The sequence below is a fragment of the Ahaetulla prasina genome, chromosome 4 (assembly GCF_028640845.1).
Source record: "Ahaetulla prasina isolate Xishuangbanna chromosome 4, ASM2864084v1, whole genome shotgun sequence".
In the NCBI taxonomy this organism is placed as follows: domain Eukaryota; kingdom Metazoa; phylum Chordata; class Lepidosauria; order Squamata; family Colubridae; genus Ahaetulla; species Ahaetulla prasina.
In genome coordinates, this window is record NC_080542.1 from 24,945,526 (window position 1) to 24,966,585 (window position 21,060).

Here is a 21,060-nt window from a genome sequence, read left to right on the forward strand (position 1 = left end):
AAGTTGCCAGGGTTGAACACCTCTTGATCTAGCTGATACCTTCACCACAGGACAACATCTCAGCAGGCAAAACAAATCACATTGCTCTAGGACATTAGAGGTGCATCACTTAAATCTGATGGTTTATTTTTAGTAGCCAAGGTGGTGAGACTCATTCATTCATATCTGTTATTATTTTTATAAACATTTCCAGGCAGCAAACATATTTAATGCTTCTCCTTCCTCCTATTTTCCCCACAACAACAACCCCCGTGATGTGAGTTGGGCTGAGAGTGACTGGCCCAAAGTCACCCAGCCTGCTTTCATGCCTAAGGACTACAACTCACCAGCTCCTGGTTTCTAGTCTGGAGCCTAAAACAATAGACCAAACCAGGAGCATAATGTAAAGTTATTCCTTTGCTTCCTCATTATATTTAAGACCAGTGTGTTGCCCACATTCACCCACATTGACTGTTAAGCTTGGAAAATTACTCTTCTTATTAAAGCTGCTCTGTTCTGAGTTGCCTTTTGAAGCTAGGAAATTTAAAACGGGCTGCCTTTTTTAATGAAATAGTTGCCTCTTTTGTCTACACAAGAATCACTGTTATAATGACAGAAATTGTTATATATATAAAATATAAAATCAGACTTTTATTTCCTCCTTTAAAAAAAGATGCTTTGTTTGCAAACAGAATTAAAAAAAACAAACCAAATTGCGGATTTGGAGGAAAAGAAATGATAGATTATTAGCATAATATATGTATTATGTCTCCTTGGAAATAAGCTCCTTGCTCTCACAACCCCTTAATGCTCCTTTCTTCTTTCCCCAACAAAGGTCCCATGAGCAGGCTGGATTCAGAAATTATCAAAACACCAGAATTAACCCTTTCCCTCCTATAATCATGGCAAAGAAAAATTGCATCCCATTGCAGAATAGACAGCTGCCTAGAATATTGCTTTCCCCGTCTTTCTTTTTTTTTTTTTTGAAAAATTTTTTTTTATTTTTAAACAAACATACATAAAAACATAACACCATCTTATTTATTTATTTATTTATTAATCATACTTTTATACCGCACCATCTCCCGTAGGACTCAGGGCGGTTCACAGGCATATTAAAAGACAATATAATAAATAAGCATTAAAAATCCAATTAAAACTAAATATTATCAAAGCCAAATCACTAAAAACGGTAAAAACCAATTAAAAACCCCATTAAAATTTAGCTAAAACATTTTATTCTTAGGCTAGTCCAGCGCGCTGAAATAATAGAGTCTTCAGTTTACGTCTGAAGGTCCGGAGGTCGGGGAGTTGTCGTAATCCCAGAGGAAGCTCGTTCCACAGGGCTGGTGCCGCCACAGAGAAGGCCCTCCCCCTGGGGGTTGCCAACCTACATTGTTTGGTCGACGGCACCCTGAGGAGGCCCACTCTGTGGGAGCGCACGGGTCGTTGGGAGGCAATCGGCGGCAGAAGACGGTCTCGAAGGTATCACAGTCCTAAGCCATGGAGCGCTTTAAAGATGGTAATCAAAACCTTGAATTGCACCCGGAAGGCTACCGGTAGCCAGTGTAGACCGCGCAGGATGGGTGTTATATGGGAGCAACGCGGTGCCCCCTCTATCACCCGCGCGGCTGCATTCTGGACTAACTGGAGCCTCCAGGTGCTCTTCAAGGGGAGCCCCATGTAGAGAGCATTGCAATAGTCCAGGCGGGAAGTGACGAGGGCGTGAGTGACCGTGCGTAAGGCGTCCCGGTCAAGGAAGGGGCGCAACTGGCGAATCAGGTGAACCTGATAAAATGCTCCCCTGGCGACGGCTGTCAAGTGATCCTCCAAGGACAGCCGATTGTCCAGGAGAACGCCTAAGTTGCGTACTCCCTCCCTGGGGGTCAGTACTTCCTCCCCCACAGTCAGCGATGGTGTAAGCTGACTGTACCGGGACGCCGGCACCCACAGCCACTCTGTCTTGGAAGGGTTGAGTCGGAGCCTGTTCCTCCTCATCCAGATCCGCATGGCCTCAAGACACTGGCCCATCACCTCAATGGCTTCATTGGGGTGGTTCGGGGTGGAAATGTACAGCTGAATATCATCAGCGTACAGATGATAATCCACCCCGAAACCACGGATAACCTCACCCAGCGGCTTCATATAGATGTTGAACAGGAGAGGCGAGAGAACAGACCCCTGAGGCACCCCACAAGTGAGGCGCCTTGGGGTCGACCTCTGCTCCCCTGCCAACACCGTCTGCGAACAGAGAGATAGGAGGAGAACCACCGATAAACGGTGCCTCCCACCCCCAATCCCCCCAACTGTTGCAGCAGGATACCATGGTCGATGGTATCTTCAATTACAAATACAAACAGTGTGTCAATTGGTTACAAGTCTTTCTTAAAGCAACTGCTCTTATATATAAAATCCTCAAACCAGAGTTTCTGTTCCTTGAAAAGCAGTACAAAATAAGTATACAAAACATATGTAACTGCTTTCAGAATTTACCAAGAAGCAGAATTTTAGGGACAGGATGTTAGTTCTCCTTTGGATAATTATGAGATTTTAATTGCTTAAACAATTAAAGACCCTATAATCCAGCAAAGAGGGAAACTAAATTTAAAATTAAATTTAAAATTAGTTTTTTAAAATTGAAAAACTTGCCAAATGATCTGTTAGGAAAGGGGGATTTAATTTCTCTGGAGCATATAAAACAATGACTACTAAATTTTGCATGTTGTTTTCTTGTTAGTAAGGTATTGCTACAGTGCTGTATCGCAGCTTGGGAGCCCCAGATGCAAATCCCACATCTTTATTCCTTAAGATGCAACAGATCTTATCCTACCTGGACTAAGTCCAGTCCTGGCTTGGGTTGTGTTCATCACGTAACCATCCGGCTCAAAGCAGAAATCACTCAGGCCCTGGAGGGGGCAAAAACAAAAAATTATTTTACTGCAGTACATTCAGTTGCTGTCAATATCCATAAATATTGACAAAGGTGGACTAGAGAAGGTGGCAGCCGGTGGGTCGGTTTGATCAATATCAGAGACTACTATGTAAAACTGTGGGACAATTTGGGCTTTTAAGGCACGGGAGATTCAAAAGAAGATCGCTAACAGATCTAAAGCTACGGGAAAACAGGAAAGAAAAATACAGGTAGTGAAGGATACAGATTGGAATTAGGAAAATTTGTTAAAAGAATTGTTGACAGAAAGTTACAGCTGTGATGAGTGTAACACAGGGGTGAAATCCAGCAGGTTCTGGAGAACCGGTAGTGGAAATTCTGAGTAATTTGGAGAACTGGCAAATACTACCTCTGGCTGGCCCCAGAGTGGGGAGGGAATGGGGATTTTGCAATATCCTTTCCCTGCCACGCCCACCAAGCCACACTACCGCAACCAAGCCAGGGCCACAGAACCGGTAGTAAAAAAAAATTGGATTTCAACACTGGTGTAACAAATGGTGGAACACTACTTCCTAGTAACAAGAAAGTTACAAGTTAGAAGGATATGCTAGAAGGATGCTAGCTAAGGCACATACTGTAGATATATAAACCTTGGTAACCTCTAGCTTATTATAAAACACGTGCCTCTTTGATAAGAAAGCTTATTAGCCTAAATGTGATGTATGATCCAATGTGTGATTCTTAGGGTGTTAACTTCTTTAATCATAATTGAATAAAATTTGTATTTGTGCATTGTTCCAGGGTCTTGGCTCCTTTAGCTGCTAAGGGCCTTTTGCTGGAGTACTCCAGTAAAAGAAGTTGAAAATGCCATTCCTCATGTCTGGTGGGCTTTACTGGCTTCGGCGCCAGCTAGGAACCGTTTTGGGTACAACTGTAGTCCTCAGCTTACAACCACAATTGAACTCCAAATTTCCATTGCTAAGCAAGACAGTTATTAAGTGAGTTTTGCCCCATTTACAACCTTTTTTGCCACAGTCGTTAAGTGAATCACTGCAGTTGTTAGTCATAGCAATAGCATTTAGACTTATATACTGCTTCATAGCGCTTTACAGCCCTCTCTAAGCGGTTTACAAAATCAGCATATTGCCCCCAACAATCTGGGTCACCATTTTACCAACCTTGGAAGGACTGAAGAATGAGTCAACCTTGAGCTGGTCAGGATCAAATTCCTGACAGTCAGCAGAATTAGCCTGCAATACAGCATTCTAACCACTGCACCATCACAGCTCAGTAACATGGTTATTAAATTAATCTGGCTTTCCCATTGACTTTGCCTGTCAGAAGTTTGCAAAAGTTTATCACATGACTCTGGGGCACTGCAAGTCCCATAAATACATGCCAAGCATATGAATTTTGATTACTTGACCATGGGGATGCTGCAACTGTCATAAATGTGGAAAACGTTTGTAAATCTCTTTTTTCAGTGCTGTGGGAACGTCAAACAGTCACTAAACAAATGGTTGTAAGTCAAGGACTACCTGTATAGAAGGAGTGGACATTCCTGGGGCCTTCTACAGCTTTTAGGTCTTAACTCTTATTTAAGATCTCTGGTTGATCTTAAATCAACAAGGTTACTGGAGAGTTACCAGATCAACAAGGCTACTGGAGAGTTACCTATAATATCTATAGAAATAAATAGAATAGAATAGAATAGAATTTTTATTGGCCAAGTGTGATTGGACACACAAGGAATTTGTCTTGGTGCGTATGCTCTCAGTGTACATAAAAGAAAAGATACGTTCATCAAGGTACAACATTTACAACACAATTGATGGTCAATATATCAATATAAATCATAAGGATTGCCAGCAACAAGTTATAGTCATACAGTTATAAGTGGAAAGAGATTGGTGATGGGAACTATGAGACGATTAATAGTAGTGCAGATTCAGTAAATAGTCTGACAGTGTTGATGGAATTATATGTTTAGTAGAGTGATGGCCTTCGGGAAAAAACTGTTCTTGTGTATAGTTGTTCTGGTGTGCAGTGCTCTATAGCGTCGTTTTGAGGGTAGGAGTTGAAACAGTTTATGTCCAGGATGCGAGGGGTCTGTAAATATTTTCACGGCCCTCTTCTTGATTCATGCAGTATACAGGTCCTCAATGGAAGGCAGCTTGCTACATAGCAATAGCACTTATATACTGCTTCACAGTGCTTTGCAGCCCTCTCTAAGATGTTTACAGAGTCAGCATATTGCCCCCAACAATCTGGGTCCTCATTTTACCCACCTTAGAAGGATGGAAGGCTGAGTCAACCTTGAACCGGTGAGAATCTGGGTTTAGAAAATTTAGAACTATGCCACCTTCGACATGACCTGAGTTTAACTCATAGAATCATCTATTACAATGTCCTTCCTGTCGAAGACTACTTCAGCTTCAATTGCAACAATATACGAGCACACAATAGATTTAAGCATAATGTTAACTGCTCCAATCTTGATTGCAGAAAATATGGCTTTAGTAACAGAGTTGTTAATGCTTGGAATAAACTATCTGACTCTGTGGTCTCTTCCCCAAATCCCAAAAGCTTCAACCAAAAACTGTCTACTATTGACCTCACCCCATTTCTAAGAGGTCTGTAAGGGGCGTGCATAGGAGCACAAAAGTGCCTACCGTTCCTGTCCTATTGTTTCCTTTCATTATATCCAATTAATATAGTTATTACATACTCATGTTTATATATATGCTTATATATTGTATAATTATTTCATACTCCCCCCTGGTCTACGTCAAGTGCCTGATCTTCGGACCTTCCGTCGTGAGCTAAAAACATATTTATTCATCCAAGCGGGACTGGCATAAATGGATTGATTTTAAATTGGGTTTTAGTAGTATTTTAAATTTTAAATTCATTTTAATTCTGAGCCATTTAGTAATTGTATATTTTAAATCCGTTTTAATTGTATATATTTTGTATTTTACTCTGGCTGTACACCGCCCTGAGTCCTTTGGGAGAAGGGCGGTATAAAAAAATTTAATAAATAAATAAATAAATAAAATAAATGCTTATGCTTATATATACTGTGTGACAAAATAAATAAATAAATAAATAAATAAATAACTGCTGGCAGCCAGCAGTCAGCAGAAGTAGCCTGCAGTAGCCTCCGTCCTCAAGGGAAAACATCCTGATAAAATGTCCATCAAGAACCCAGATGGAGCACATCAAAATAAAACAAACAAACAAAAAGCTTGCTTTTGATTTGCTAGAACATGGAAAAGAGTCCTAGAGTCTGGGTGGTTTGGAGCGGAGGTTTGGCAGCTGTCAGAAAGGGACAGTGGCCTTCGGACCCCACACATTGCTATAATTAAATTGGAAGAAAAGAGAGCTGGAGCCAAAGGGGTAGAGGTTGGTCACACTAAGAGTACAAACAGTGAGGAGGAATGAATTGTAAAAAGTAAGGAAAGCCACCGAGCCTGGAAGAACCATTCCCCTTGTTGGGAGAAGTAAAAACGGAATCCTATTAGCTGCATTTGCAAACAGATGACTTACTATTTGCCATATTTAAGCCTCCCGGGATGTTGTGCAAAGCAGTGTGCTTGATTAATGGGTCAGTGTCTTATGCAAACTCAGAAAATTGAGCTAATGGGGTAAACTGGGGTTAGGGCAGTCATCTGTAAATGTTGGCAAACACAACATTAGAGAATAAAATAAAGTGAAAATACATTTAATATTCCAGCCTGTTCTGACAAGCTGATGGTAAAAAAGACAGAGATATCCATTAAAAAAAGAAACAGTTGATGGATTGGAGGAATGGGGACGAGGCTGATATAACAGACGACATTTAACTGGAATGTGCGAACTGAAGATATGGTTGAGTTGAGGATTCCTGAATTTTTGCTTCTTTTCAAAGAAATGGGGAACCATGATAGTTAAGTATAACAGTGAAGGAAAGGTCTTTTCTATGCTCTCCCTTTCTTCCAAAGGTCCTCCACTCAATTTGTTGCTTTGATTAAAAGAAAGAAAAAATGGAATAAAAACATAGCAAATCACTCAGATCGATTTGCAGTAGGGAAGGGTTATCAGCTCCCAGGTAAGCAATAAGGAACTGCTACCTGATAGAAGAGAATATTTGTAGCTCAGGATTGAATTGTGGGATCCTTGTTGCTTTCTGAGCTTGGTTGTTTTCTTGCAGATGTTTCATTACCCAACTAATGCCCTGATGATATTACCTAGTCGGGCAGTGAAAATCTGCAAGAAAACAACCAAGCTCAAGAGAGCACCAAAGATCCCACAGAATTACTCATTTGCACCTTCTCCCTCTGCTTGTCTTTTCTTCAATTGGGAGGGGGGGGAATCAGGATTATCCTTTACCTAGTTGAGCGTATGAGCCTCTAACAAAAATGCTTCAGTTGGCTTGCTTTCCTCTTCTTCCCCCCCCCCCTTTCCTGCCATCTGTTTTTATATTGTAAGCTTGTTGGTTGTCTTTGGTCAAAGAGTAGAGTCAAAATGGTTTCAATGAATTCATCAACAAAGGCCACGATCGTGCTTTCATTAAGGACAGGATGATCAACCAACAATGTGCAGGGAGTCCACATTTTTCATTTTTGAGTTTGCAGACCCAGTTCCCAGAATCCACAAAGATGCGGCAGCCAAAATTCATTGACAAATCACCAGATGCTAACAGAATAATTTCCTGCCAACATCTGCTGGGGAGACAAAGAAATGAAGTATGCAAAGATTTTAGATCAGCTTGGAGTATCTAGGAACTCTTGTTCCTGTTTTACTTCTTGGGGGTGGGGTTGGGGAGTAACTTTCCCCATTTGAAGGACATCATAATTTTATGACTCCTATGGTTCTATCACCCAAAATATTTATTATAACAAGTGCCTCCTCTCAATGCAAATATTTGGTTTCAAAATCACCCTGCTTCAACTCAGGCTGTTTGAAAATGCATTGAAGTTATGGGAAGTTCATAAACCAGGCTGGTGGACATCAGGTTGGAGAAGACAAATGAGAACAGGAACACTTCCATGTCTGTGGGGGAGTTACTTCATCTTAATGGGAGGTAGGCCTAAGACGAGAGAGAGGGAGATATTATAGGTGTAAGGCAGATTCTGGATTTGGAATAGCATTTGTGGGGAAGGGCCGAACTGGCCTAATGGAGCAGAAGTGCAGTTTGGCAGAGGTACAACTCAGAGGGGGTCTTGCATACCATTGAGAGAAGCACTTAAAGCACTCATTCTCAGAAGAACATAATTAAGAGGGGTGAGTGAGACAGATGGAAAATGCAAAGCTTTCTCTTATTTTCTCCAGGGACTCTGAATAACGCCTACTAATTAAAACATCAGTAAGGAGAGAGTGTAGGCATGGGTGTGCCCATATGTGTGTTGTATGTGTAAAAATATACATGAGGAGGGTGAGATGGTGAGAAAATTCCTTCATCACCACCACCACCACCACCGTTCCTCCCCCACCCACTTCCAAATGCCACTACTCTCCTGGCTGAAAATGCCAGCAATTAAATTCTTGTGCTCCAGAGAACAGAGGACAGTTTCTCAGGCAAGACCACCAACCAGTTTGGTTGGCTGCAGTCCCTCTGATTTCAGAAAGTAGCCTGGTGGGCAAAAACCGTGCCAGTTCCTCTACGTGCAGTGGCAAGAAACACAACTGCATTTTTATTTTTCCTACAGTTAGTGCCTTTACATTAGGGGTGCAAAGTGTCAGGAATTTCATGGGGCCTACAGGAATTCACTTTTGGTATCCATGAATAACAAAATAGCAGAGTTGGAAGGGACCTTGGAGGTCTTTTAGTCCAACCTCCTGCTTAGGTAGGAAACCCTATAACATTTCAGACAAATGGTTATCCAGTCTTAAAAACCTCCAGTGTTGGAGTATCTGCAACTTCTGGAGGGAAATTGTTCCACTGATTAATTGTTCTAACTGTCAGGAAATTTGTCCTTCATTCGAGGTTGCTTCTCTCCTTGATTAATTTCCATCCATTTGCTTCTTTTTCTGCCTCCAGATCTTCTCCAGGATGGATGGGGCCAATCTCCTCCCCCTCCCCCCCTCTCGAAATGCTTTGTGCAGGGGTGGGTTCTACTTACCTTTGCTAATGGTCCGCAATTGCGCTTCTGCGCATGCACATATCACCCATGATGACATTGTGGTGGGTGGGTGGAGCCTCCCGCCAGTTTTAATACCGGTTCTATCGAACTGGGAGCAACCCACCATTGGCTTTGTGGCGTGTAAAGCAGCCTGTCATAACTCTGAACAGTCAATAAACAATCGGTCATACCGTAAATCAAGGATTATCTGCACTACAGGTTGTAAATGGTTACAGGATAGCCTCTTGCAGACTTTGTGAATGTAGTGTAAAACAATAGAATAGCCTCCTACCCCTCATCTTAGTACTGTCTCCAGTTATGTGGGAGTTCAGTTTCCATAATTCCTAGCTAATGAGCCATGTAGACTGAAGATCTATTGATAGTAGATCTCTCAGCAGTGGTACCCAAAGTAAATGTCAAAGCATTTTTTTAAAAACATTTTTTAAAAAAAAAATCTCCTGAGAACTCTATGTGGCATCAGGAAGAGTATCCGGCCAATAAATGTTCCGCTTCATCCAGTCATCTTGACACTACCCTGAATTAAGGGATTAGAGCAGCGATGGCTAACATTTTTGCCATCACGTGCCAAAAGTGGGGGGAGTGCAGGGGGGTTGCACGCAGGCGTGCCCACACCCATAATTCAATGCGCCCTGCCCCCACACACATGCGTGCACGACCCCTCCATGCTCCCCCTGCTTTTGGCACGCAATGGCCCAGTGGGCCCATTTCTCTCTCTCCCCAGACTCCAGAGGCTTTTTTGGAGCCTGAGAAGGGCGAAAACAGCCTCTCCCACCCCACAACCCCCGGAGGCCCTCCAGAGGCCAGAAATGGCCTGTTTGCTGATTTCTGGTGGGACCGTAAGGCCGTTTTTTGCTCTCTCCAGGCTCCAGAGGCTTTCTAGGAGCCTGAAGAGGGCAAAAACAGTCTCTGCCCCCGCTCCTGTTTCCCAACTTTCAGTAGGCCCGGAAGGCCAGAAAATCAGCTGGCCAGCATGTACATGCGCACTGGAGCTAGGCTAGGGCAACGCTTGTGTGCCCACCGATATGGCTCCGCGTGCCACCTGTGGCACAAGTGATTAAACAGTCACGGGATTAAACAGTCTTAAAAGGGGTGTTTGATATTATCATGGCAATGTTACAAATATGCCACTATTTTCATTTATGAAACCTGAAATATATCAGCTCCTAAAGAGCTGGCCATATCAGAAGCGAATTTCCCTTTGTTTGTTTTGTTTTAGATTGCTACACAGTATCCCAATACTGCTAGGTTAACCTTAATTGCCTCCCCTCTCTACTGACACTCTCCCAAAATGCTGCTCGTTGACATTTTAACCCCGACCAACGTCACTCTCCAACCCTACCTACCCACAGCCGCTTCACTCACCACAGCTGCTGCTGTCTCCAGCCCCATGGAGCCCCAACTGAGAATGAGGACCAGGAAACTCATGACAGTCATCCTGTTAGCACAAAAAAACAACAACAAAAAAAGCCATTCAGACGAGTATGGACATTAAGATGGAGGGTGGGGGGTTTTATGCTCTTTCTGGTAGCATTCCATATCTCCAAAAGCTTCATGGAGAGCAAAAGTAGTTTATTTTAATGTCCTGCTAACCATGGCACAGACGCCCTTCTAATCACTTTTTTTAAAAAAAAAAAGCTGTCTTAATAACAGCGTCTTCATTGCATCCCCAGTCTATTCTGATAGCCGCCTAAATTTACCCTTAGCTGTTTCAGAGTAAAGTAGTGCTTTCCATCCTTTCCCAGTATAAGTCTTGCTATGGGAACAAATCTAAGGTGTCCCATTCACGAAGATAGAATAGAATAGAATAGAATAGAATAGAATTTTTTATTGGCCAAGTGTGATTGGACACACAAGGAATTTGTCTTGGTGCATACGCTCTCAGTGTACATAAAAGAAAAGATACGTTCATCAAGGTACAACATTTACAACACAATTGATGCAGTCAGGAACAGCATCAATTTAATCTTCTATTCACTGAATGCAGCAATGGAAGCCCATTTTGGATTGGGCTTCAGAAGAGATTGGATATCTGGTTTACGCAGATAAATCTGACTCACACTTTCCAAAGCATCATGCAGGCATCACATGGATTCACTGTATATAAAGGTAATCCTTGACTTAGTTACTTACTTATTTATATTTCTATATTTCTTACTTATTTATATTTCTATATTTATATTTCTTAGTTACTTACTTATTCATATTTCTAAACCACCCATCTCCCTCAAAGAGAGGCTCTGGGTGGTGTACACTATCATATAAAATGCAATATATTTTAAAATGTGTGTTATATTGTATTATTCATATTATTGCTTGTTTGGTTTCTTTTAATGTATTGTAAATGGTTTTGAATTACAAATCATTCAAATATATAAATATTTATTTAATTAAAATGGTATCATTTTATAGATATTTTGCTTCAAATAAATGCACTGATATGCACTTAGCAACACGTATAGTTAGAGCAGAATCATGAAAAATTTTGTGGCTTTTCTCACACTGAAATACTTTCTGTGTAAACCAGTATTGGCTGGGGAATTCTGGGAGTTGAAGTCCATGCATGTTAAAATTGGCAAGGTTGAGAAACACTGGGGTAAACCATTTATAATACTGAAATGTTACTTAAAGGGGTTAATTTATATTACAATTTTAAATGAGTGTTTTAAATGTCATTTTTTAAATGAGTGTTATTACAGTCTACAACAACACTGTGTATCTCTTTTTTTCCTCCATTTTCTTTTACAATAAAGCAATAAATGAGTCATAACATGCTAAGTAGGAAGCTAATAACAATCCCAGCCACTAACCTGAATTTTCCATATGAAAGAGTTTAGGGCTCATACAAGTCAAACTAGCTTATGATATAATTGAGCCCAGAATTAAAACTGTAAATCATTTCAGTCACTAAATAGGTCAACATGTGTCCGTGCCCAATTTTACCACCCTTTTTGCAGCAGTCATTAAGTAAATCAATTGTCCTAATAGGCATTTTATGCCAGAAATCAGAAGTAAATGCCGATTTTTAGGGGAAAAGATGTCATAAATTGTAGTCATGTGACCATGGGGCTCTACGTGTCGACTGATTGCCAAGTGATCCAGAGGTGCTTTTTTTCTGAACTGAAGCAGCTTCTTGGACGAGAAGTGAAATGTCTTCAAGGAAAAACAAAATCCAGTAATCTTTTGAAAAAAGCACCTTTGGGACAACCATGAGCTGCTGGATGATTGAGAATCTCCATAGACAAGTGCACATGACTGCGAGGGTAGGCCTGGCTGTCAGAATTTAAAATGTGGATTGTTAATAGCCCTTCGGAGGTCTGTTGTAACTTCAAACACTCACTATGTGACCAATCATAAGTCAAGGATTACCTGTATTAGGATATTGGCTTTCTATAAGTCCAGTAAATGTGTTATTAAAATGTCTTGAATTCTAAAGACAAGGAAGCTTTCTTGATGTACAATGCAGGGTCCTTCCTGCATCTTACTCTCCTCTCAGGCTATTTTGGGATGTGATCAGCTGATTATTAAAAAAACCGATAAACCCATGCTCAAAAATTGTCCAAGTGATAAGTTCCTGCCATGAAGCACTTCCATACCAGTAACTTGTCAGATGGACAACTTCAAAGATTGTTAAGTTCTCCATATTTACCGACCATCACACATGTCTCCCCATCACATTCTGAGTGTTTTCTCACTGGTTGAAGACACAGGATGGGGGCAGAGATAAAGCTAAGGGGATCCAAACATTGCGGTCAAATTATCCTGAAATAAAGCTTTAAGGATAAGAACAGTTGCCGGCCATATGCAGATTAGCATTGCTTTGTCAAGAGAGAGAAAATTACAGGTGGTCCTCAACTTATGACCAAAATTGAGCCCAATATTTTTGTTGTTAAGTGAGTTTTGCCCCATTATATGACCTTTCAAATCTCACCAGGCTCAAGGTTGACTCAGACTTCCATCCTTCTGATATGGGTAGAATGAGAATCCAGATTGTTGGGGGGCAATGTGCTGACTCTGTAAAATGCTTAGAGAGGGCTGTAAAGCCCAGTAAAGCGGTATATAAGTATAAGTGCTATTGCTATTGCTTTTTTGCCACAGTGCTTAAGTGAATCACTGGAGTTGTTCTATTAGTAAAATGGTTGTAAAGTGAATCAAGTCCCACCAGGCCCAAGGTTGACTCAGCCTTCCATCCTTTATAAGGTAGGTAAAATGAGGACCCAGATTGTTGGGGGCAATAAGTTGACTTTGTATATAATATACAAATGGATGAAGACTATTGCTTAACACATTGTAAGCCGCCCTGAGTCTTCGGAGAAGGGCGGGATATAAATTCAAATAATAATAAATAATAATAATAATAATAATAATAATAATAATCTGGCCTCTCCATTGTCCTTGCTTGTCAGAAGGTCGCAAAAGGGGATCATATGACAAATTACGATGCTTGGCATCTGACGCATGATAGTTGCAGTGGGCACTGCAACTGTCATGCGTCAGATGCCAAGCATCTTAATTTTGATCACATGACCATGGGGATTCTTCAATGGTCGTAAGTTGAAAGATGGTCGTAAGTCACTTTTTTTCAGTGCCATTGTAATTCCAAACGGCCACTAAACAAACTGGTGTAAGTCAAGGACTAACTGTATGGTGGTACATTTTCTGCCAACTCAGGGAATAAAGGAATGTACATTAACACAGCCAGGAGGAAGAGCCTCACAGTCCCCCCAGTTGTGGGAAGGTCACATCACAATAAAGATTCAGTCTGAATTTAAAAACAGCTTTTGAACTGAAAGGCAGAATTCTGGATCCAAAAAGAGCTTTTATACAATTGGCTATGAATTTCATAATACAATTTCTGTGGCTGAGCTGATGAACAAGGTCTTCCTGTCAAGTGATGCCTGACTAAGACGACACAAAGGAATATTAACAATCACAATGATTGCAGATGATGCTCAGCCTAGCAGCAAGCCTGCAGGAGTGGGTTCGAGTACTGAAGGTGCAGGGCCACATCAGTATTGCCAAGCATTGTACAAGTAGTCCTTGACTTAAACTGTTTGTTTAGTGACTGTTTGAAGTTACAGGGGCACTGAAAAAGTGACTTATGACTGTTTTTTACATTTATGAGGGTTGCAGCATCCGTATGGTCATGCGATTTACATTCGGATGCTGAACAACTGGTTCACATTTATGATGGCTGAATAAATGTGATGCCCTTTTGCAACCTTTTTATTTATTTATTTATTTTTGTCACAACAGTATACACAAACAATTGTCATGGATAAAACAACGTATCTTGAAGAATATCTATATATATATAAGTAAAAAAAATATGCATCAACTATATTAATTTGATATAATGAAGGGAACAATAGGACAGGAACGGTAGGCACTTTTGTGCTCTTATGCACGCCCCTTATAGTCCTCTTAGGAATGGGGTGAGGTCAATAGTAGACAATTTTTGGTTGAAGTTTTTGGGATTTTGAGTAGAGACTATGGAGTCAGGTAATCAGTTCCAAGCATTAACAACTTTGTTACAGAAGTCATATTTTCTGCAATCAAGTTTGAAGCGGTTGACATTTAGCTTGAACCTATTTTTTGCTCTTGTAATATTGCGATTGAAGCTGAAGTAGTCTTTTATAGGAAGGATATTGCAATAGATGATTTTGTGTGTTAAACACAGGTCATGTCGAAGTCGACGAGTTGTAAGTTTTCTAATCCCAGGATTTCAAGTCTGTTGGTATAAGGTATTTTGTTGTTTTCGGAGGAGTGAAGAACACTTCTAGTAAAATATTTCTGGACTCATTCTATTGTATTTATGTCAGAGATGTGGTATGGGTTCCAGACGGATGAGCTGTATTCAAGAATAGGTCTGGCAAATGTTTTGTATGCTCTAGTTAGTAGTGTAGAATTTTTAGAAAAGAAGCTGCGTAAATTTAGGTTTACAACTCTTAGGGCCTTTTTTGCTATGTAGTTGCAGTGGGCTTTGGCATTAAGGTCATTTGATATGAGAACTCCAAGATCTTTGACAGGGTGGGGGTCATCAGTTAGGTAATGTCCATCAAGTTTGTACTTGATGTTAGGGTTCTTTTTTCCAATATGTAAGACTGAGCATTTGCTGGTTGAGATTTGGAATTGCCAAGTTTTAGACCAACCGGAAATTAAGTCTTTTAAATTAATTTTTAATTAATTTTAATTAATTAAATTTTAATTAATTTTAATTAATTTAAATTAATTTTTAAATTAACCTTCTGACAAGGGAAGTTAATGGAGGGGCCAGATTCACTTAACAACCATGTTATTGACAACTGCAGTGATTCTCTTCACAAATGTGTCAAGAAAAGTCGTAAAATGAGGCAAAACTCACTAAACAAATTTCTCACTTAGCAACATAAATTTTGGGCTCAGTTGTGGTAGTAAGCTGAGGACTACCTGTATTCCAAATCTTTTCCCACTTAAATCTACTCACGAGACAAATATGCCTCAACAACCTAAATTTTTTCCTGTTGTGTCCCTGATGTTTCCTTTGCCTTATCTCCAATCCATACCTCAGCAGCCATCTTGCTCTCGTATTAAAGCCAGATTGTTGTTTGAGGCAATTTTAAGCTGGGTACCACTATCTGAAGTGTTCCACCAACCATTCTGTTAATGGTGTGGATAAGTGACTGCTAGGAATCAACCTGATTTTGATTGGGGAACTTAGGCTCATGTAGGCATACCCTTTCCCCCCGGTTCCTAGATGCTGCCTGCTAGGGCCATGCTAGTTTCACAGCATGAGAGCCCAGGTCTTTCAAAATAGATTCTTGCTTATCAACCAGGTCTCTGAGTTCCAGTTTAGAGACCTACCAGGTAAAGAGGACTCTTTTATCAGTTAGTTGGAGCCAGGTGGTTGTTGACAGTGGATATTGTTTTTAAGCATCTCACAGTTGGACAGCATTCTTTCGGTATTAAATAAAGTTGGGAGCTGTCTGGGTGCTTGAAAACAAGCTTGGTTAACAGCTGTTGAGGGAACAATCAAGATTCTCTTGTTTCACCACACACCCTCCCTGTTCAAGTGGGTCTGCTTCGAATGCACTCATCAAAACATGTAGAACCATGAGTGAGTTTTCACAGACAGCTAAACCACCATTCTAGTCATCTGCCAAAACTAACCTCCTTCCTAAGTTCCACACCTCATTTTAATGAAAATGATCGGAAGAGAGGTTTTTTCCACTGGTTGTCCCAAAGGTGCTTTTTCAGAAGGCAACTGGACATTATTTTTCCTTGAAGATGTTTCACTTCTCATCCAAGAAGCTTCTTCATGGGTGTGGAGCCTTCTAAGTTTCCACACCCAGTTGAACTATTCAGGTGATCCTGAGGGCACAGATAAACCTTCAAGTGGCCTCAACAACTCTCAGAAAGAGTTCTAATGACCAGATGATTACAAGGAATAGAAATTCTTCCACCTCCACCATTCAGTCAGAACTGAAGAAGCTTCTTGGATGAGAAGTGAAATGTCTTCAAGGAAAAACAAAGTCCAGTTTGCCTTTTGAAAAAGCACCTTTGGAACAACTATGACCTGGATGACTGAGAAGCTCCATGGATGTTTTTTCACTGGTGATGATGTTTTGGGATGGGAGGAAAACAAATTCTGAGGAATCCATCATCTCTAGAACACAGTGGCTTTATAAGCAGGTACGATGGGCTGTAAGATCAGCAAGTTTTATACTGTATGGGTTTTTGCTGACTCATAAATAAAACTTTAACTCAGCAGTGGAGAATGGCCCTCTAGCTAAATCCATTTCCTCACCAGTGATTTATAACATTCTTCTACTGTCATTGTGCTGAGATAACAGTAATGAGGGCAGGCTTTATAACCGGTTGGGTTATATACTACAAGATGCTGCAAATCACCAGGAAGGAATGGTTGTTATGTACTTTTTAAAAAAATGGCCTTGATACAGAACGCAATGAGAAAAAAAAATTAAGGAAGAGGGAACAGGAGATAATGACTTTATATCTATACGATATCAGATTGAGGAAGCCAGCTATAAACCAAAGTTGGAAATTACATACTCCTGAACCAAGTTTTTTGGTCTCCGTAGCAGAGTATAGCAATCCTTGATTAATTAAACTGAATTAACTTAATAACACTGAAGCCTAATTGGCTCAGAAAGGTTTGCATAATACACTGAGCAAACACATCTGGTGCAAACTCAGCATATATGAGGTACTTTGATGTGCAAGGTCTGGGTGGTAACAAAATCTGAAAAATCATTGGAATTGGATGGCATATAAATTTAACAAATCATTATGGTGGATTGTACGGTCAGTCAGGTGTCTAGACTGAATTTAGCAGTTTTAGCTACTTTCCCAAGGATCTGGGATAATTAGATCTTGCTTGACTGTGTTAAATGCATTTTTTGCAGGCCGTAAGTTGTTCCAAGTAACGCTGCCTTTTACAATTGACTGATGGTGATTTTGTCAATACCAATAGTGCTCAAATAATAATCCAGATATTTTGGATTTGCACAGAAGGCACCTTTCATTATTGGTAAAAAAATTTCTTCCAGTGTTCTTGCAGCTGCTGGCCCAGGTTTCTCAACCAGGACTTTGCTAAGTCCTGTAGCCCATTTGTTACCAGATGTCCAGGAACTCCAATAACTACCTCAGTCCTATTATTATTACATTTGCTATCTTGTGAGAGGATCCTTTGGCTTCCATTTATGCCTTGCGGTATAGCTGTGAATAAATATTGCAAAGTTATCTCTCCCCAGTTCGTAGAAAATTAAATTTATCAGTGTGATGCTTTAGGACTGATTATTCATCATCTCTGGATATCTTTATACCTCATTAAAAAGGTAAAGGTAAAGGTTCCCCTCGCACATACGTGCTAGTCGTTGCCAACTCTAGGGGGTGGTGCTCATCTCCGTTTCAAAGCCGAAGAGCCAGCGCTGTCTGAAGACGTCTCCGTGGTCATGTGGCCGGCATGACTCAATGCCAAAAGCGCACGGAACGCTGTTACCTTCCCACCAAAGGTGGTCCCTATTTTTTCTACTTGCATTTTTACATGCTTTCGAAACTGCTAGGTTGGCAGAAGCTGGGACAAGTAACGGGAGCTCACCCGGTTACATGGCAGCACTAGGGATTCAAACCGCCGAGCTGCCGACCTTTCGATCGACAAGCTCTACGTCCTAGCTCCTGAGCCACTGCGTCCCTGGTTTATACCTGGTTTATACCTGGTTTATACCTCATTACCTGTAGTTATATTTGATAGCAAGCATTTCCTCTATTTACCAAAAATTCCTCTATCTACCAAAAATCCCAAGGCACTGGCTATCTTTAAAAGAATTTATTCTTTTGCAGCCATAATTGGGATGGATGATAGATGATCAGTCTAAATCTCCCTTGAACTAGGATAGCCCTGATAAGTTTGCTCTTGCTTTATGTCCCCCATTTCTGTGCCCAAATATGCCCACCAGGTGGTGCACTCACACGATTACCAGCCACTTGATCTGCTTTGCCAGTCCTAGCAAGGTGAGAAGACAGATGATAAGGTCCAAGAGCAGCAATAAGATGTAGGCCAACCACCTGAGGGAGTTAGAGAGCAACAGAGTAAGTAAAAGTGAAGAAGTGTTCTAACTATCAGGAAATTTCTCCTTATTTTTAGACTGGATCTCTCCTTGACTACTTTCCATCCACTGCTTCTTGTCCTGACTTTGGACTTTGGAGAATAGGTTGTCCACCTCTTCTTTGTGGCAGCCCCTTAGACTGCTATAAGAGTCCACCTTCCATCTATTTTGCCCTATTGTGGTATCTTTCATGCCTAAACAGTTGCTGCCTCATTTTCAACCAGCATGCCATGTGCTTCAACCCTCATTTCTTCTAGTCATCTCCACTTGGGTCAATTCAACCCTCCTATTCCTCCCTGAATTATATTTTCCTCTGTGCTGTTCTGTTTCCCTAGCTTCAGATTGAGATCAAATCATTATTATCTGCAGCAAAAAACTAAAACTTTCTCTTCATGGACCAAAATTGATTGGATTGATGTTGAATTTTTCTGCAATCATGGAGCCGAGGCAGGATTCTCCACTTAAAGAATCAGGATGCTTAATGGACACAAATGTATAGATAACCATTATTGTCATTTTTTTCACTATAGGCACATTGGAACACATTAAAAATAAAATTCTGTCGCCTGCTTTCAAAAGTGTATATGCGTTATGTCCTGGATAGACGGAAATGAATTGCCGATAATCTTCTCTACCACCCTCACCACTCTCTGCACCACCTTCCTGTCCGAAGCAGTAATGCTTTCAAACCAGACTGTAATGCAATATGACAGGATGCTCTCGAATGTCCCTCTATAGGAAGTGGTAAGGACAGGGAAAGGAAGATGTACTTTTCTCATGTGATGCAGAAAATGCAGGCGCTGCTGTGCCTGCTTTGCCAGTGTCTCACTATTGAGCTACCAAGCCAGCTACTTGTTAGCTGCATACCCAGAAACTTGATGCTGCTAACCACCTCCACAGGTGAATCATTAATACCCAAGTGTGTGAGGTTGTGCCAGCCTGAAGTTGACAATGATCTCTTTAGTTTTTCCAACGTTTAAAACAAGGCTGTTTTTTATTACACCAGTTCACTAAACCCTCTACCTCCTGTATATGTTTGTATATATACCTGTATGTGCAGCATACAGCCCTGATTTCCAGCACCCAGTCTCTGTTTTCAAGTACCCACTGAAGCAGTTCTCTGTCTTAGCCACATAGTGAGGCCAGTCTTAGTTTCTGCAACATTTCTTTCCTTAAGTTGGTGCCTAAACTGTTATCTGATTTATTTTCATTAAATTATAGCCACTCTATAGTCTTGAATCTTACCGGTAGTCTTCCAAATAGCCAACTTGTTCTGCTAGGATGCTGGCTCCTCCACGGGCATCTTTCCAGAAGGGGATGCCATCCAAGGACTGTGCTACTGCTTCAGCCTGGCGGCGTGTGTTCCGAACCACAGCCACCAGTTCAGTCCTCTGGGACAGCGTCTCCTCAAGCTGTGTCAGTTCACCCCGTACGGTGGCTGAAAGAAGGGCCACAGTTTCAGAGACCTATATGGGTGTAAGAAGAGGAACATGCTGAGGTACACCAAGAGGAAGAGAGTCAAGTATATTATATGGTGTTGTGAGACATTTATGGTCTTGGCAGCGAACTGTAGATGTTCATGTACATCAGGGGTGTCAAACTCAAGGCCCGCGGGTGGGATTCGGGTGCTTAGATCTGGCCTGCGGGGCCACCCTGCAAACAACAAAGCAATGACCTGTGGTGCCTCTGCCAGCAAAAATGGAGCTCGGGAGGGCTGCACTCCATTTTCGCTGGCAGAAGGTTGTAAGAGGCCATCCCAGCTGAAAATGGAGACCAGGAGCCCATTTTCGCTGGCAGAGTGCTCAGGCTGCCACAGGTGCCCTCGACAAGAGTGATGTCAAGGTGGCCACACCCATCCTAGCCACATCCCCCCACATCCCCCCCCCCGAGGTCAAACACAACCCTGATGCAGCCCTCAATTAAATTGAGTTTGACACCCCTGATCTACATGAAAAAGTACATGAACAAGTTCATGACAGAGTATCTTATTTGCCAAATGTTCCTGCTTCACCAGATAGCTTACAGCCAAGGTGCTTCTCAAGTATATACTATTTTCCCCCAGCCATCCAACTTAAAAAAAGCAGGGCAACCACCATGAGCTTCCGATGAGCCACCATGATGAATTGATGCCCCCTAGATCAGAGGGACACGTTGTGGCTGAAAATGGCACTTGAATGTGGGATTTGGCCTGCCAAAATCTCTCTGAAGAAAGGAGAGATTCCAAGATTACCCCTGTATATTCTTTGTTCTTTTGTGTGTGAGCTGTTGGCTTGCAACTGGCTAGAGGTCATTGGATTCCCTTGTGCTTAGCACTGCTCATGTTGCCTATACAGATTCTAAAGTTTGATTGAGACACAGCTTTTAATCATTTTGTATTTAATTTTTTGTTTTTGTTTTTTAAAGAGCGATTGGCAGGTTTAATTCAAATCACCAGTTGAGTTTTCCTTAATCCTTTGAGAAA

At 41.2% G+C, this 21,060-nt stretch overlaps 1 protein-coding gene across 2 annotated transcripts in view; it reads right to left on the reverse strand.

Annotated features, from left to right (window-relative positions):
• The window catches only part of TTYH1 (tweety family member 1), a 101,469-nt gene that overhangs the window by 17,287 nt on the left and 63,122 nt on the right, over nt 1–21,060 (reverse strand). For both annotated transcript variants that reach the window (XM_058183581.1, XM_058183580.1), the window contains exons 4-7: nt 19,845–20,065; nt 18,463–18,558; nt 10,357–10,429; nt 2,810–2,885 (exon numbers count right to left, since the gene is read on the reverse strand). In XM_058183581.1, coding sequence (XP_058039564.1) covers nt 2,810–2,885; nt 10,357–10,429; nt 18,463–18,558; nt 19,845–20,065 — 466 coding nt within the window. The remainder of the gene's footprint in view (nt 1–2,809; nt 2,886–10,356; nt 10,430–18,462; nt 18,559–19,844; nt 20,066–21,060) is intronic.